At 35.5% G+C, this 16,385-nt stretch overlaps 1 protein-coding gene and 2 long non-coding RNA genes across 9 annotated transcripts; 1 reads left to right on the top strand and 2 right to left on the bottom strand.

Annotated features, from left to right (window-relative positions):
* Window positions 1–696: 696 nt before the first annotated feature.
* LOC116129732 (chaperonin CPN60-like 2, mitochondrial) lies at window positions 697–5,225 on the bottom strand. Of its 7 annotated transcripts, none has more exons than XR_004127976.1 (9): window positions 5,000–5,225; window positions 4,666–4,880; window positions 4,226–4,352; window positions 3,652–3,842; window positions 3,328–3,386; window positions 3,056–3,117; window positions 2,124–2,916; window positions 1,810–1,969; window positions 701–1,228 (listed from the first exon to the last, which is right to left on the bottom strand). XR_004127976.1 is itself a non-coding variant. In XM_031415485.1 (7 exons), the coding sequence occupies exons 5-7, from the start codon at window positions 2,178–2,180 to the stop codon at window positions 1,035–1,037; spliced, it is 411 nt and encodes a 136-aa protein (XP_031271345.1). In that variant the 5' UTR covers window positions 2,181–3,117; window positions 3,328–3,842; window positions 4,226–4,352; window positions 4,666–4,880; window positions 5,000–5,225; the 3' UTR covers window positions 717–1,034. The 7 variants fall into 7 exon arrangements, 1 of the variants encoding a protein (XP_031271345.1); XR_004127973.1 differs by having other exon boundaries at window positions 702–1,228; window positions 3,328–3,430; XR_004127964.1 differs by having other exon boundaries at window positions 697–1,228; window positions 3,034–3,117; window positions 3,328–3,842.
* Window positions 5,226–5,663: 438 nt separating this feature from the next.
* LOC116130062 lies at window positions 5,664–7,983 on the top strand. Its single transcript, XR_004127994.1, has 3 exons — window positions 5,664–6,127; window positions 6,587–6,647; window positions 6,852–7,983. It is a non-coding gene; the product is annotated as an uncharacterized LOC116130062 (long non-coding RNA).
* A 4,533-nt stretch (window positions 7,984–12,516) lies between these two features.
* On the bottom strand, window positions 12,517–13,922 carry LOC116122865. The gene is made up of 3 exons (XR_004126972.1): window positions 13,199–13,922; window positions 12,700–12,791; window positions 12,517–12,600 (listed from the first exon to the last, which is right to left on the bottom strand). It is a non-coding gene; the product is annotated as an uncharacterized LOC116122865 (long non-coding RNA).
* Between the last annotated feature and the right edge of the window lie 2,463 nt (window positions 13,923–16,385).

The following is a 16,385-nucleotide window of genomic DNA, read 5'->3' as shown; positions in this document are numbered from 1 at the left end:
TTAACGTTTCCCAATATAAGTATTAAACTTTTGCATTTTTTTTAGAAAGTACAAATATGGCGAACTGGTGATGGTACGCTATGGAATATTGGCAATGGTTTGGTTCAAGGTGATTTCCGAAGCCCAAATTAGGTCCAGTACAAAAATATATGGACAGCCCAATGTCAGCCCAAACTCAAAAATATTTACTTTTATTTCTTTGTTCATCTCTTATGCCACAAGCATATAAAACGATTAAATACTTTAGAGTGTGTGATATTTTTTTATTGTGATGATCATATTTATGTGAAGATGGCATGAATTTTTTGGAGGACTTATTAAATAATCATATAATTTGGATTATATTTACATCATTTTTGTGTAGATCGCTATCCATGTCTTAGTATGATAGAAACTTGTTGACTCAAAAAAATATGTATTAATGTTTATGAAGACCAATCCAATAACAATAGTTTTTGTTGTCATAATAACCAATCAAATCAGTGCATTAAGTTTAATTAGGAAATTCTAACAGCAGATGCAAAGGCCGCAAAACCAGTTGATACAAGAAGGACCAACAAATAAGTAGCACAAACAAAGAAATAAAAGCTTCTCCACAATTTTTATATGCCATTGATACACACTTGCTAAACAACCATAAAAATGAAAGGAAAGCATTAACAAATACATAACAGCTCCAAAAAGGTTGAATATTCAAGTAGCTACACAGTTTAATGTTATTGAAATTCAGAAATACCATCCAATTTCTACAACAAAACAAAGCAGCATTACTATTGAAATTCAAGTTTTGAAACCCAGAAGCAAATATGAATAGCTAACATTTTTCAATTTATCAAAACAGATATATCTTTAGCCAGCCTACAACCATTTACCACATTTACAAGAAGATGTTAGAGATTTTGGGACACTAAAAAATCATCAATGTCTCCTACTCTAGACTAGGTAAGACTTCTTATAATTATATCGTAGCTCAATGCTTCTCACCATACACAACTTATACATAACTTTTTTAAAGAGATTACACTATAACTTTTTTAAAGAAATTCCACTACCTGTGTAATCTCTTCTAGGGTACTAATCATTTGCGCTTTGCCTTTTAAGTCAGATATGACTGCACCAACTGCCATGTTAATACCACTGCGTAAATCCATCACATTTACACCAGCAGCTACAGATTTGCAGCCTTCTGTTAGTATTGCCTGAGTCGGGACAGTAGCACAAGTTGTACCTGCAAAAGAGATAAGTAGCAAATCTCCAGCGATAAGAACTACTTAAGTGATGTGAAAGAACACATATTGAAAAAGATTACGTCTCCTCTGAAGGCTGTTAGTTCATACTGGACATACTGGAGTCTAGACACTGAGGCTTTCATAGTATCATCATATAACCACTGAAATTGATAGGACCAAACAATACTCAAATTTGTGCTTCCAACATTTAAAGTTGATGGCTAGCTGTACAAATACTGGTTTTCTTCTAGTCATGCATGTGTAGAATCTATTAGAGTACGACTGTCACCAAAGCCAAAGAAATTACCGCCATTCCAAGTTGACTCGTACATGTAAACTTCAAGACGGTTAAAATCAGGACATCACTCAAAGACTCAATTCAAAAAAGAAAGCAAAACCCAAGCAACTTAAAGTTGAGGATTTCTTGAGGTTTTGTAACGCTTTTTCTTAAGTTGCTTTGCTTTTCCAATCTGCCAACCAAAAATAGCTCAACCCAACTCATCATTTGGAATCATATGAATCCATGAAAAATTCTAGTAGGTTACCAAAATAAAGTCAAGAAACAGTAAGAAGAAATTACCATCTCCAACGGCTGTATTAGTTGCACTCGCAACCTGCTTTACAAGATCTGCACCAACATTCTTGGCCTTGTCTTTGAATTTAATGCTTTTTGCCATAGTGACACCATCCTTTGCGACCTTCGGATCCCCTCTACTTTTCTCAATAATCACATTACGGCTCTGAATCAATGAATTAGGAATGAAAAACACTAAGAAGAAAACAAAAAAATTCTCAATATATATTGAGCCTCTACTTATCTTACTATAATGGATCAAAAATATATTACACTAATCAAAATAGAATTTGTCTGGAAACATAAGAAAGAATGGATACCTTAGGTCCGATTGTAACTTTCACAGCTTCTGCAACCTCGGATACACCTTGCAACATTGCGGCCTGAACTCCAACTCCAAAATTTATGTCCTTAGCCACATAGTTCCTATTGGATATAACCTTGCTATATACCTTTTTCCATTCAAACCATTAACAGAGCAACAAGACTGTATGACAAGCATACAACATTATCCTCTATAAAAACTCAAAGTAAACAACTAAGCTATTGCACCCACATCATTAACACTTACGTCATGGATGGCAAGTCAAATGCCCAAACCCAAGTTTCGCTGAGGAAAAACATTTTAGCTACATGATATATGTTCAGCAAACACTAAATACCATTGACTTAAGGAATAACAAAGAAATCCTAGAGAGTAGTTACTATCTGGACATCAGGAATTTCAACACTAACGTAGGACAAGTATAAAACATCATGATATATGATACTTGATAGCATATAACTAAGCTATTTCACCCATCTCATAGGTGGCAATTAAACGGCTTCCAAGAGAAAATTAGCAGTAACTAAGGAACAAAGTAGGGTTAACAATCCCAAAACAAGATTGGAAGCCTTGGTGAAGAGAAAAATGAAACCCAAATGCAACACAGATTCCATAGACCAACAACAAATAACTTTGTGGCAAATTACTTAATACTTCAACATAGAAATGCAGTAATATTTAAACTGACCACATAAGTTACAGATGAAGTCAGTGAACTTCATGAAAGGATTTATGTAGCCCTTGCAACGAGAGCATCAAATTGGACCACTTTCTCCAAAGTCCACAATCTATGAAACAAGAAAAGTTGTATTAAAGAGACGAAATGCATTGGTAGAGGTAATTGTTATTTCATTAACAAACAAATGCAGTAATCACTGAGATTTTAATCTGAACAAAAGTTATACTCAGGCAGCATTCATGCATTACTTGTACAGGCTCAGATGGACAACAAAGGGCCAATGGTTGGACCAACAAAGCCAGCTGCATCCCTGATGTTGCCAAAAGGTCAAACATGAGAATATTATTAATGAATTCAATGAAACTAATTACAGCACACAAATAACAGTCACCCATATTAAAGGGAAATTGACACTATTATTAAAGGTCAGCTGTACGTGGAACCTATCATATCTCTTTTATTATCTTCAATATATGAGATCATTTAAAAGAAAAATTGCTGCACATAAAACAACATTCACCTGTGTATATTAAGTATTTGATCAACACCTGATTGATTGTGCACCCCATGTAACGCGGACTGCAATTCCCAGTGTCCATGGCAATGAAGTCACTTATAGAAGGCTTTAAACAAATAAACAAGGAATCAGAATGTCCAATGGAAAAAATGCACTATGGATCTCACACAAAAGCAAATTAATTATGTTACAGCAGCAAAGAAACCAGGTGAAACGAAAAAAAAAAGGAAGAGCTAAGTCAAAGATTAAATTTCAGAACATACACCCAAATAGCAAATTAAATCAAGTAAATTTTTCACTCTTTTTCAGAATTGGTAGATAATATACTGGAGGAGGATTAGCCTGATTGCCATGATGGGTTTTGATACATGATAACTGAGGAACTTGGATCGGGCCTTGGAATTTGAGTAGAATCAACCTTTGATTGCCCTACCCAGGGAACTCCAGCTTGGCGCACAATATGGTAGTCGATTGACTTTGTGGTGGTGGAGGCATTCCAAACATTCCTGGTACAAATTCTAGGAAAACCACAATGAATATTAAAAACAAAATAAAACTCATGGCATATTTTCAAGTACTTACACCAAAGAACAATATCTTAGGCAATAGATGCCACAATCAAATTTTCCAGATGCCAAAGCTTAACTCACACACACAACATAATCAAATGATAAACACATGTACTGAATAGAGAGAGAGAGTGTGTGTTAGAGCAGAGAAGACAATACAGTACAAGAAACATAAGGATAGCAATGTATAAAGGAAAATAAAATGCTCCCCAACTTGTTCCTCTTTTTTCTTTGTTGGCATTTATTCAGTTCTTACTTATCCAAAAGAACAAAATGAATAAATGTAAAACTCAAAGGATCGATATCTTCTATCCCCTACTAAAGATACTTACTCGCCAAGATTTCCAGGGAAAGCTCCCAACTCTCTTTTTGTGGGCTTCACAGCTTGTAGTACTCTGCTAAACGAGCAATATCCTGGCTTCTATCTATGGTTCCTCCCTCTCTTTTTGCCAGATTTTGCTAAATATTTTATCAAAGAGATAGGGAAAACATGTTAGTAAAACCCACATTTAGCAGAGAACATATAACCTGATACACCTGACTCAGGCAAGAAAATATAGGCACATGAGGGGCAGATTTTAAAGACAAAATTCACCTTTTAGTTTCTTCCAGGACCTCTTTTTTTTTTTTAATTATTTTATAAACAAGAAAATGTTATTAAAGAAAGATTAAATCACAGAAAGGTGTACCAGTAGTCCACAACACAAATTTGTATTTCATAAAATTTAAGAAACAACAGCACCCCAATCCCACTGATCAAGGAAAAACGAACCTCCATTAAATGCTTTGTAACTGAAGCCCACAAAAAGCAGAAGTATCTCTCTCCCATGAAAGGCCCAAGAACGAGAATTAAACTAAACCTTGGTGATCTTAAAAGACCTTGTAGTCTAAATTAATCATGTACTCGTTCGAGGCATCAAAGATTCAAAGTTGACTTTGTGCATGGGACCATCCCTGAATGAACCACATCCATCAGTTGGCAAAGAACTGCACCAAAACATGCCTACAATTTCAATTTAAAGATCCAAACAAACTTTTCTCAATAACAGAAAACAATAGAAAAGAAATTAGGGTTATAAATTGAAGATAAAATAAAGAAGAAAAACCTCTTCGACTTTAGAGAGTTGATCCAAGAGAGAAACTCTGATCTGCAAACGAAGTAAGCCGAATCCATCATGCCGATATTTGTTATCATGTCTGTATTTCTTTCATTCTAACTGTTCTTTAGTTCTAGAAAGAGAGATAGAGGATTTAAAATGAGCGAAGAGCGAGACTTTTTTCATCACTAATTCATTTAAAGACGAGCCCAAACTATAACGGCTCAATATCCTAATTTTTCTTCTATTATGAGGTATTGGGTGCTTATCTTTAGTTCATATATGCTCTATTCAATTATAGAAAAGTCCAAACTCATAACAGTCCAATATCCTGATTCTTTTTTTCTTATTATTTTTTTATTTATAGAATTACAATTTTATTGACCTATCCTAATTCCTATGGTTTCAAAAAAATATATATTTTAATAATTTATAAGAGACTGTGGGTAAATATGATAGCTCTACTTTTTTATATGTATGAATTAATTATTCAATTACAATCTATGAAATTTATTTTATTTTATTTTCTTATACAATATTTTACATCAATGTAAATCACTTACGAAGACCAATTTAGTCAACCTTATTTAAAAAATAATTTTTGAGCGAGAAATGCTACTCTTACTCACCCTTTTGCTCATTTTCTCTTACTCACTTACCTGGCAGATGCCATATCATTCCCACTCACTCAGCAGTCACGTTTCTCCCCGTCAAATTTAAAAAGAAAAAAAGTTTATTTTAAGCCCTAAACTGAAATTTGGAGGGAACCCAAACAGAGAGTAAACACCCTGTTTTTCGCAAGTTTTAGAATCGACAACATCCCCTCTTGTTCTTGCTGCTTGGTTCTCTCTTGGTTTGCTAGAATAGATAGGGCATCACCGCTCTTTGCTAGGATAGGAGAAGGACACGCATTAAAGCCCGGGAACAAATGCTTCAAGGCTGTACCTCCTTCGTCCCGATCGGCCATTACCAGTAGCAGAAGATTACCCAACTACAGGACCCCAGTCATCTTCTTCCCATCCCATAGTTTCTGTCCCTTCATCCCCGCCCAGTCGCTAGGCACCTGCGAAGGAATGGAGCTTTTTTATTCAACAGAGCATCTTTCGTTAACTCTCTTTACACACTTATATTCAATATGTATGCCTGTTTCTATTTCTTTTCATCTCCATTTATAAGGAAGACTATTAAACCAAGATACTATAGACTGTTGTTGGTGAAGTTAGAGCCTCTAGACTGTTGTTGTTCTTGGATGAGCCCTAAGAGGCTTTCAGTTTACTTTCTTGCTATTTTCTTCCTTTCTTGTTGGTTTCAATGGTCGTGCCCGCGACTTTCGTTGTAGAAGCTGTCATGAATGACGCTTTAAATGTTTGTGTTAATGGTTGGATGTTAAATGTTTGTGTTAATGTTTGAATGAAGGGTAGATGATGTCAAGGTTTTGTGTATTTTAGTAGTGGATTTTGATTACATGCTAATTGTTTGTGCTAATGCTTATGTGAGGAGAAAACATATCTGGTTTTTAAATTATAGTTATGATATTAATTGATATTCGGTGAAGAGGAAATGATGATGTTGATTTTGATTGTGCTTGGGTTGTAGAAGCTGTCAAAGAATATTGGACTGGTTGTTGTGTGAAAGATCTTCAATTATTTGTCTTCAGGTTTGTAATTTTTCTTTTTTTAATATTCTAGTTGACTAAATTAAGAGCTTGAATTTTGTGCAGTTAATCTGTGTTAATGCAGACACATTAATGGCCAGCAATGAAATCAATTAATATTGGTTTTCTGTGGTATGGATGTCATGACTTATCTTTTTTGTTATAAGCTTTCTCCGTTTTAAGTTTATGTTGAATGTATTTTGCCAGGAATGAAATTAATTGATGTAAATGTGCATCTTGTGAGCAAAGAGATACAAATGGCCTGACTGCAGAGAACAGTGAATTGAAACTGCGCTTGCAAATAATGAAGCAACAGGTCCATTTGCAAGATGGTGCAGGTCTCTTGGGAACTTTTTTATAAAGACTAAAATCCAGTTCTAGTCGACTTATTGTTTCTCTTTCATCTTATATATGGTTTTACTAGACATATTGAGACCATATTGTCTAAGTCAATAATTTGTATTATTTCCCATGGGAATTTGAACTTAGGCAAGAACATGAAAAACACACTTTGATGCTTTGTATTTGGGAACAGTTGAAGGTTGCTTTTATTGTCAATTATGTGTTTATACACACACACACACACACACACATTCTATGTGAATGTCAAAGCAAGAGATAGATAGATAGAGAGGATATACTTATTCTTTCTCTTTAGTTGCGGAGGGTTTGAATCCTCACATGGTTCAATTTCATTCTCCATTTTCCAACAGAACTTTTTACTATTTCGTTTCAATATGTTTATTACCTCTTGTTGTCTGTTAATTATTGTATTTTTGTTAGAGCCTTTGTTGCTTCTGGAGTGTTCACACATCAGCATGCGATTATTTGTTTAACATTTTCTGTCTGTGTTCTGATGTGCAGCCCTGTGTTGCTTCCATGTTAGCAGCTTAACTTTATCGTACCTTTACGTGATGCATGTTTGATCTATGGCCATGCGACATCAGCAGCAGCAGCGAAATTACCCCTAGCAGCAACAAAACAGCCCCAGGGGGTAGCAACCCCAACAGCAGCCAAAAAACCAGCAGCAGCAGCGAGAAATCAACCCAGGAGCAGCAACCAAAACCCCAACAGCAGCAGCAAAATCACCTCGAGCAACAGTAAAGAAAAATCCCAGTGGCAGCAAAACAGCCCCAGGGACAGCAGCCCTAACAGCAGCAAAAAGACACCAATAGCACCAAAAGGCCCCAGCAACAGCAGCAAATCAACCCAAGAGTAGCAAATCATTTCATTGCAGAGGAGACTATTTTTATTTGTTATTGTTGACAAAGTTTGATGTTATATAGACGACAGAATTTATGATTTAATGTGATGCATTCAATAGGAAATATGATTTATTTGGTGTCTATTTAATCTCAATTGCTTTGTTTTATGGAATGGATGCTATGCTCAATGTTGCATTAAATTAAAAGAAAATATATTGAAGTAAATTCTATAAAACTTGTACAGAACAAAACTCTAAACTTTGTTCTTGTATGGGTTGCATTACAAAAAATCAGAGTACACAACACACATTAAAATAGGAAGAATAGTCAAGGATATACAATTCTTATAATGTTATACACAAAAGATTTACAAGTAACAAGCAAAATATTGCTCCATACAAATTTGCATTCCCCTAACAATGTCCAATACCAGACTTTTGTACATGCACACAAAAAATGCAGGATTCAAGTGCCGAAACTCCAACAAGCCCCAACATCAATCCCAGCGAACAAAACACTGCAGAAACTATAAAAAGCATTCAGAATTTTCAAACACCGTACAAACCAGCTCTTTGACTAAAATGCTAACAAAATGCTCTTTCACAATGCATAAGAAATGTATAAGGTATAACCAAGTCAAGGTACAATATCCAACCGAAAACAATGTAACAAAAGCAAGAACCAAGCCGTTGGACATGTCCAAGGACAAAGCAACACATGAAGATCCAAAATCAACAAAGAATATACAACCCTTACACAGAAAAATAGAACAACCATTTTTCAGTATACTTCATTACCTGCACCAGTCTAACACCAGACGTCAATCATTAATCTGCATCTGCGGGAGCTGGCCTGGAACTAACTGACACCTCCGTGTAACCCTGGAAATGTCACGACATGTTTAGTGAAGTTTACCACACACTATCAAAACAAGCTAGAATGAGTAACATTAATTTTCTAGCTACAAGGAACAATGAAACTGTTTAAAAAATTTAAACAGTCCAAACCACAACCAATGTATTACACAACTCCATCATCTCACTTTAATTCCAAAAAAAGAGACAATTCAAGCACATCTATAACCTTACTTAATACATGACCTCTAGCTTCACTCCTTGGACGTTAATCGCTAATGCACCAACATCAGTTTGTGATTGTGGAACTCCCAGCCTTCAATCAAATTAAATTATAAATCATGAGGCCAATTATAGTTGGTAATTTAAAAAGACTAATTGACTAAACATAAAACTTAATAATGAGTACTATAATATGAACCACATACGAGGTTAACACACTTATTGAAAAATGATACATAAAATTATTTAAACACAGTTTGAATGCTAAAAAAGTTGCTACAACACTCACTTGGTTTCACAATTTCTTCTTTTGCTTTACGAACAATTTGTTCAACCTTTGATTGCTTTCTTTTTATGGAGGTCGGCCTTTGTTACGAATAGACCATGGAGTCAGGATAATACTACTCCCCTTTTGAATTACATTGAACGCTTTTACAATTTGTTATATAATTTGTGGCCTTTTCAGTCAACTCCAAATCCTTCTTCAGTTACTGATCATTTGCATCACTTATTACAGGCATTGTCATTGCTTGATGCCAAATCTGCTACCACAGAAAATGCACTAACAACTGATCAAAACGTTGTCCTTCAGCATCCGTGCTCCAACTGTTATAACTTATGCGAACTTTGGTGTGACATCTGTATATTTTTCCTCACCGCCTTTAATGTACTTTTCAGGAACTTGATAAATATCCTTATGAAGCAACACAACATGATGTCGACATAAAATTCTCCAAACTCAAACAATCGACAATTACAATGAATGTCACACATACTTTCATCAAAGCACACTGGAAAAGAATCACGACGACACGTCTCTCCAACCAAACAACTTCCTCACTAAATTCCTACATGAATCAACATCTTTGCAAGAAGATATTTCACAATAGAGTTTAGCAGCCAGCTCTTGTTGAAAATTTGAATTAGCATGGTGTATGCATTGATATTGTGTTCTCCATAGGATAAGCGCTCATGCAAGGGATCCATGATTTGAAAGATCTGAAATCAGCTTCCTTTCTTTTTCCACTTTATCACGCAATGCACTCTCATATGTTCAACAAACTGTTTTAGAGTAGTTTTTGAATTTGCATACCCATCAAAGAATGCATGCATACTTTCACTACGTGAGTAATAGACATACTGCCACGAAGGTATCTTTTAACAATGTCGGCACCCAATGTTGTCTTTCATTATACAATCCAGTAACCACTCATTAGCGTGAAGGTTGTGCCTATCAATGAACCTATTCCATCGTTCCTCAAACTCCTCTCGTGTCAACGAATCATAGACAATATTTGTAAACTAAACTTAATATTTTATATTCACAATAACCTTTAACTTCGCAGGCAATTTTTATTATATCCATAAAACCATCTATGTCAGGTATCGGGGAACACAATCTCGATTGCATTTTGCATTGCTCATCTTGATCGGTGATTATTGCCTTAGGAGCACAATTTCACATACATGTAAGCCAAAACCGAAAAAGCCAAACAAATGTATATGTGTCTCATAAGAAATTAACCCATAACCTAGCAATGTTGAATGACATGATGATCAACACCAACAAAAGCAGTTAACGGCATATCATACTTGTTGGTCGAATATGTAGTGTCAATGTCATGACGTCACCAAATTCTTTAAATGCAGCCCTCCTCCTTGCATCCACCCATAGAACATTCACAATCGACACTCTTCATCTAAATCCATTATGTAAAAGAAATTCGAATTCTCCTTTGCATCTTCAAAAAAATATTGAATTGCAGAAGCATCTCCAACACCAAGTCGTAGCCCCTAACATTATCAATGTAGTTCCTACAATCTTTCGTAGGAAAGACAAATTCTCAACTTGCCAACTTCAACTGCTAAGGAATTGAAATTTTGCACTCTAATCTTGGCTCTATCATTCACTTCAAACTTCTTTTCACAAACGGTTGTATTATTCGATTTCTCTTGAAATCTACATTTTGCCAGGAGTAGTGAGTCATGGTTAGATCTACGATAGTTGAACATATTTTCCATTTTCCATCATAACGTAGAGATGTAGTAATACGAGCCTTACAATCAGTTTTTGTCACTGGATGCATGTTAAATGCTTTTTTAGATTCATTGCTCGACTTCACTACAACTACAAGCCATTTTCAAGTATTTCAACTCCCATCATCTCCTTTCTTGAAGATCTTATCAAAATTCAAAACCCATTTTATTCCCATAGTTTTTGTAGTATTGGAAAACCTCATCAAAAGAATCAAAAACCATCCAGGCTTAGGTTCCCATTCCGCTTCTACAGTTCTTGTATCTCTATTTCTTGACAATCATTATCCTGATTTTTTGATATTATAATAGACATAATTAGAATATAATAAACTTATAAGAGGTAGACATGATATCAATCAAAGATTAAAAATCATATTAATGAACGAAGAAGAGATTATGAAGAAAAATTTACCTCAACAACATTGGCTTCAAAAAAGAGTCCCCGGCTTTTTTTCATTGCCTCTTCCATTTTTGGTTTACGGTGCAAACAATATTGGCTTCAGAAATAGATTCTATTAAAAAATACTAATGTTGATAAACAGTGCATCCAACATTGAGAATTCAATAGTAAATTAAATTAGTACAAAGTAGGTGCAGAAGGCCATAGTTCCACCTCAAATTCTATGTTCTTTGAATGTCCAACACTTAAATGGTTCTACGTATATATAAAGGCTAATACCATAAGAAATACACATCTTCAAATATACAAATGACCATGAAATAAACAGTTTATATAATGCTTTTTTTTTTTGGGTAAGTAGTTATTAATGTTTTATGATATAATCTAATTAACAAGGGTAATTTCATAATTTTAATGTATCTAGTTCTACATCTAGAAACTTTGAAACCTAATTAAAGACAACTAAATAAACAATGTCAAACTTGTAATATATTAAGCAAGTTTCAAACATAAACAAGTTAAAAAGCAACATAATCTATGTCCATGTCCATCCATGAAATGGTTTAAGTATAGGTTGTCAATGACCAAAAATCTGCCATGTAATGTTAAACAGAACCACCCACTCAGTCAACTCTAATAAAGCTCCATTTTTTTTTTTTTTTTCCATAAATTCTTGGTTTCAATTCACTGAAGTTAACATCTAGACATTGGTCCTGTCCATCCACAGCCATACCAGTTCCTTATTAATATTTGTGTATTAGATATAAGATACATCAATAAAATTTCCCATTCAACTCTAATCTAATTCTCATTTCTTGCAAATTATATTTGTGATTTCTAACTAAGTTCAATATTGAATTATTGGAAGTGGTGATTAATAATTCCGAACACTAGTTTCATATGGATTAATCTTCAGTGAAAGTGAGTGCTTGACTAAAAGGTGGCTGAGCTCGGTAGTGGTCGTTGTTGCAGATGGCTAGACATTACCACAAACAGTTAGTTTGTAATCAAAACCCATTACTAAAATACACAAACAAAACCTTTGATGAATTTTATGATGTTAGCTACATCATAAAATTCATGCCACTTAAAACAACCACCATGCAATCAACAAAGCTAAACATCATATGTTCAAAACAACTAATTACCTGAATTGTTATAAGGTCTTCCTTAGTGAAAGGTTCATCAGTTAGAAGCTCTTTCCAATTCTTCGTCTTGATGTTTAATTCTTTGATTGCCTATAAGACAAGAGTACACAAATGAAGAATATATCTACATACTATATACATGAACTTGAAGTCATATCACTAAAAGTGATGACAATCCAACAAACATACGTCATAATAGAACACGTTCGCTGTAGTCCTGATAGCAACAATGTCAGTAAATTCAGTGAAAACTTTATTTAGCACCGGGCAATGATACTCTCCTGCAAAGAAAGTGAAAAAAAAGTTTTATATTGTTAAGATACAATAGTAGTAAACCAGAGGAATATAGAACTCAAAAACAAGATAAAGACACACGGTCTATAGGCTTGAATTTATGATATCATATAAGTATCATAACCATGTATGTCATGGCTGTTTAGGACTGCACACAATTTTACTAACAAATTGAACATTAAGAATAACAGTAATTGGAAAGCAGAAGTAGCAATCCCAAAATTTCCATTGCAAAATCTATGAGCTTATAGATATAGTGACATCAGAAATTTGCTATAGCTTCCATCATATTCCCGTCAACAAGCAAGTTGTTGAAGATCTCTTCTCCCTATTCATTCAATTAAAACTAAATTCAGATAATACCAATACATCTATTATTCATAAATTCACATACCAAACATAAGCTACACTTGGAAAGTTCACTTTATCTTCCTTCACTATACCATTTTGCCTTACAGTGGAATTTTTCCAACAACTACAGCTATTCCCTAGTGCCCATTCCTCTTATATATTCCTTTTACCTCCTGAAAAAAAAAAAATGTCACTTGAGAACTAATACTTCATTGGCAATCCTAGTAAACTGAAAGCCTCTTAGGGCTCATCCAAGAACAACAACAGTCTAGAGGCTCTAACTTCACCAACAACAGTCTAGAGTAGCTTGGTTTAATAGTCTTCCCTATAAATGGAGATGAAAAGAAATAGAAACAGGCATACATATTGAATATAAGTGTGTAAAGAGAGTTAACGAAACATGCTCTGTTGAATAAAAAAGCTCAATTCCTTCGCAGGTGCCTAGCGACTGGGCGGGGATGAAGGGACAGAAACTATGGGATGGGAAGAAGATGACTGGGGTCCTATAGTTGGGTAATCTTCTGCTACTGGTAATGGCCGATTGGGACAAAGGAGGTATAGCCTTGAAGCATTTGTTCTCGGGCTTTAATGCCTGTCCTTCTCCTATCCTAGCAAAGAGCGGTGATGCCCTATCTATTCTAGCAAACCAAGAGAGACCCAAGCAACAAGAACAAGAGGGGATGTTGCCGATTCTGAAACTTGCAAAAAACAGGGTGTTTACTCTCTGTTTGGGTTCCCTCCAAATTTTAGTTTAGGGCTTAAAATAAACTTTTTTCTTTTTAAATTTGAAGGGGAGAAACGTGACTGCTGAGTGAGTTATTCTAGCAAACCAAGAGAGACCCAAGCAGCAAGAACAAGGGGGACGTTGCCGATTCTAAAACTTGCGAAAAACAGGGTGTTTACTCTCTGTTTGGATTCCCTCCAAATTTCAGTTTAGGGCTTAAAATAAACTTTTTTTCTTTTTAAATTTGAAGGGAGTGTTACAGATGTACATGACTTCTTAGATAATGGGGATCACATTAAAATTCTTGATTATAAGAATCCTAATTTAGATTGATCACCTACCTAGTTTAGAACATTACAAATGTATATAAATATGTATCCTTTTAAGCTAAGAAGATAGTAGAGTGTATATTCATTACGTTTATTTTACATGGTATCAGAGCCTTAAAAGATAATTAGGGTTTGGGTCTCAAATTTGGGAAATTAGGGTTTAGGTTTCAAATTTGGGAAATTAGGGTTTGGGTTTCAAATTGGGAAAACCTATTTAGGTTGAGATTTGTTCAACACTGCCACCCAAGGGAGATTCAGAAGACTTCGATAGGCAAAACCCTGAGTTCCGGCCTTTAGAATCACTGCGCATGAGCTCCACGCGCCACCCAAAACTCTGATGAACAGTAACACGTGCCGACGCATGAGAGCGCGTGCACAGCTGACTTCTCCTCCGATTCTCTTCGTCTACTTCGTTGGTACTTTTACAGCACATTTTCGCGCTGGATTGGATAATCTCTTACTGGTTTATTGCTGTTCTTTGTTTGGATATTTCTGAGGACTTAGTTGTGATCTTTCGGCACTTTGTTTTCGTTTGGTTATTGGTTTTTTGCTTGCTGTGGCCTCTGGTTGGTGGTGACTGTTGATTGATTTAATGTGTCACTGAAATTTAGTTAGTTTGCTTTGTTTTAACCGTTTGGTGGTGTGCATTGGGATTAACATCTGTTTAAGACATGTCTGATACAAAGCCAGTGATGGAAATGATGCCGACGATGTCGAAAATTATAGAACATAAGCTCATTGGTATAACTAATTACCATGATTGGCGTAAAACTATTATACTGTATTTGCGGAGTATTGATAAAGATGATCATATGACTGATGATCCACCTGAGGATGATTCAAAAAAGACATGGCTCCGGGATGATGCTCGATTGATTCTACAAATACGAAACTCTATTGACGGTGAGATACTTGGCCTAATAAATCATTGTGAGTTTATTAAAGAACTGATAGATTATTTGGAGTTTCTGTATTCTGGAAAAGGGAATGTTTCTCATATTTATGAAGGGTGAGAGACATTCTACCGTGCAGAGAAACAAGATAAGTCTCTTACAGCTTATTTTATGGAGTTTAAGAAGACTTATGAAGTGTGTGAACAGTGTTCCCTTCAGTGCTGATGTCAAAGTTCAACAAAAACAACGGGAGCAAATGACAGTCACTGAGGTTTTCTGCAGGTGCTTCCTTCTGAATTTGAGACTACTAAATCTCAGGTTCTAGCCAGTCCAAGAATCTCTTCATTGCAGGATGTCTTTAGTAGGGTACTTCGCACAGAAGGTACCCCACCGGTTCAGTTTAGTAGTGCTCTCGTTAGTCAAAAGAATGACTATGAATCTGGGCGATCACAATTTGAAGTGGCAACAAAGGAGGAGGGTCAACTAGTAATATGGGAGGAATTGTGTGTCACTATTGCCATAAGCCAGGACCATAAAGCGTGATTGTAGAAACTTCAGAACAGAAATAGAAGAAATCCCTCTGCCCATGTTGCATCCACCAATGATACTCGGATCAGCGGGTCTTATCTCTGTAGATGAATTTGCCAAGTTTTCATTGTACCAGGAATCATTAAAGGCTTCACCTACTCTGTCACGGCTATGGCTGACTCAGGTAAGACAATACATGTCTCCTTTCCTCATCGTCCAAATTCGTCATTGACTCTAGTGCTCAGATCACATGTCAGGTAATCCCAGTCTCTTTGCTACTTATCAATCAAAAACTCTTTCGAATGTGACTTTAGCAGATGGGTCACCATCTTACGTTCTTGGGTCTAGCACAGTTACCCTACTCCACAGTTCCCTTGCCAAATGTCTACATTTACCAGATTTTCTTCAATTTGATTTCTGTTAGCCAACTTACTCGTGCTCTTAACTGTTGTGTTTATTCTTTCCCGATTATTGCTTGTTTTAGGATCTTACGACAAAGAAGATTATTGGTAAGGACATGAATCTGGAGGGTTATACATTCTCGATAGACTAAATCTACACCTGTCGCTTGTTCTAGTGTTGCATCCCGTTTCAAGCACATTGTCGTTTGGGCCATCCATCTCTTCCTTCACTGAAGAGATTGTGTCCTCAGTTTAATAAAGTGTCTACATTAGAGTGGAGTCATGTCAGTTTGCTAAACATCATCGTGTCAGTTTTAGTCCTAGAGTCAATAAAAGAGCTAATTCTCCCTTGAGT

This window comes from Pistacia vera, unplaced genomic scaffold (genome assembly GCF_008641045.1).
Source record: "Pistacia vera cultivar Batoury unplaced genomic scaffold, PisVer_v2 Contig100, whole genome shotgun sequence".
Taxonomy (NCBI): Eukaryota; Viridiplantae; Streptophyta; class Magnoliopsida; order Sapindales; family Anacardiaceae; genus Pistacia; species Pistacia vera.
Note: the sequence above shows the minus strand (reverse complement) of the source record. Positions and strands in the feature narration are given on the sequence as shown.

Coding starts and splice junctions, on each gene's coding strand:
- LOC116129732 (XM_031415485.1), bottom strand. CDS start 2,180: ATGTTGCAAGGTGTATCCGAGGTTGCAGAAGCTGTGAAAGTTACAATC. Junction 1,970..2,123: donor AAGTTACAATCGGACCTAAG/GTATCCATTCTT, acceptor TCATTGATTCAG/AGCCGTAATGTGATTATTGA. Junction 1,229..1,809: donor TAATACAGCCGTTGGAGATG/GTAATTTCTTCT, acceptor TCTCTTTTGCAG/GTACAACTTGTGCTACTGTC.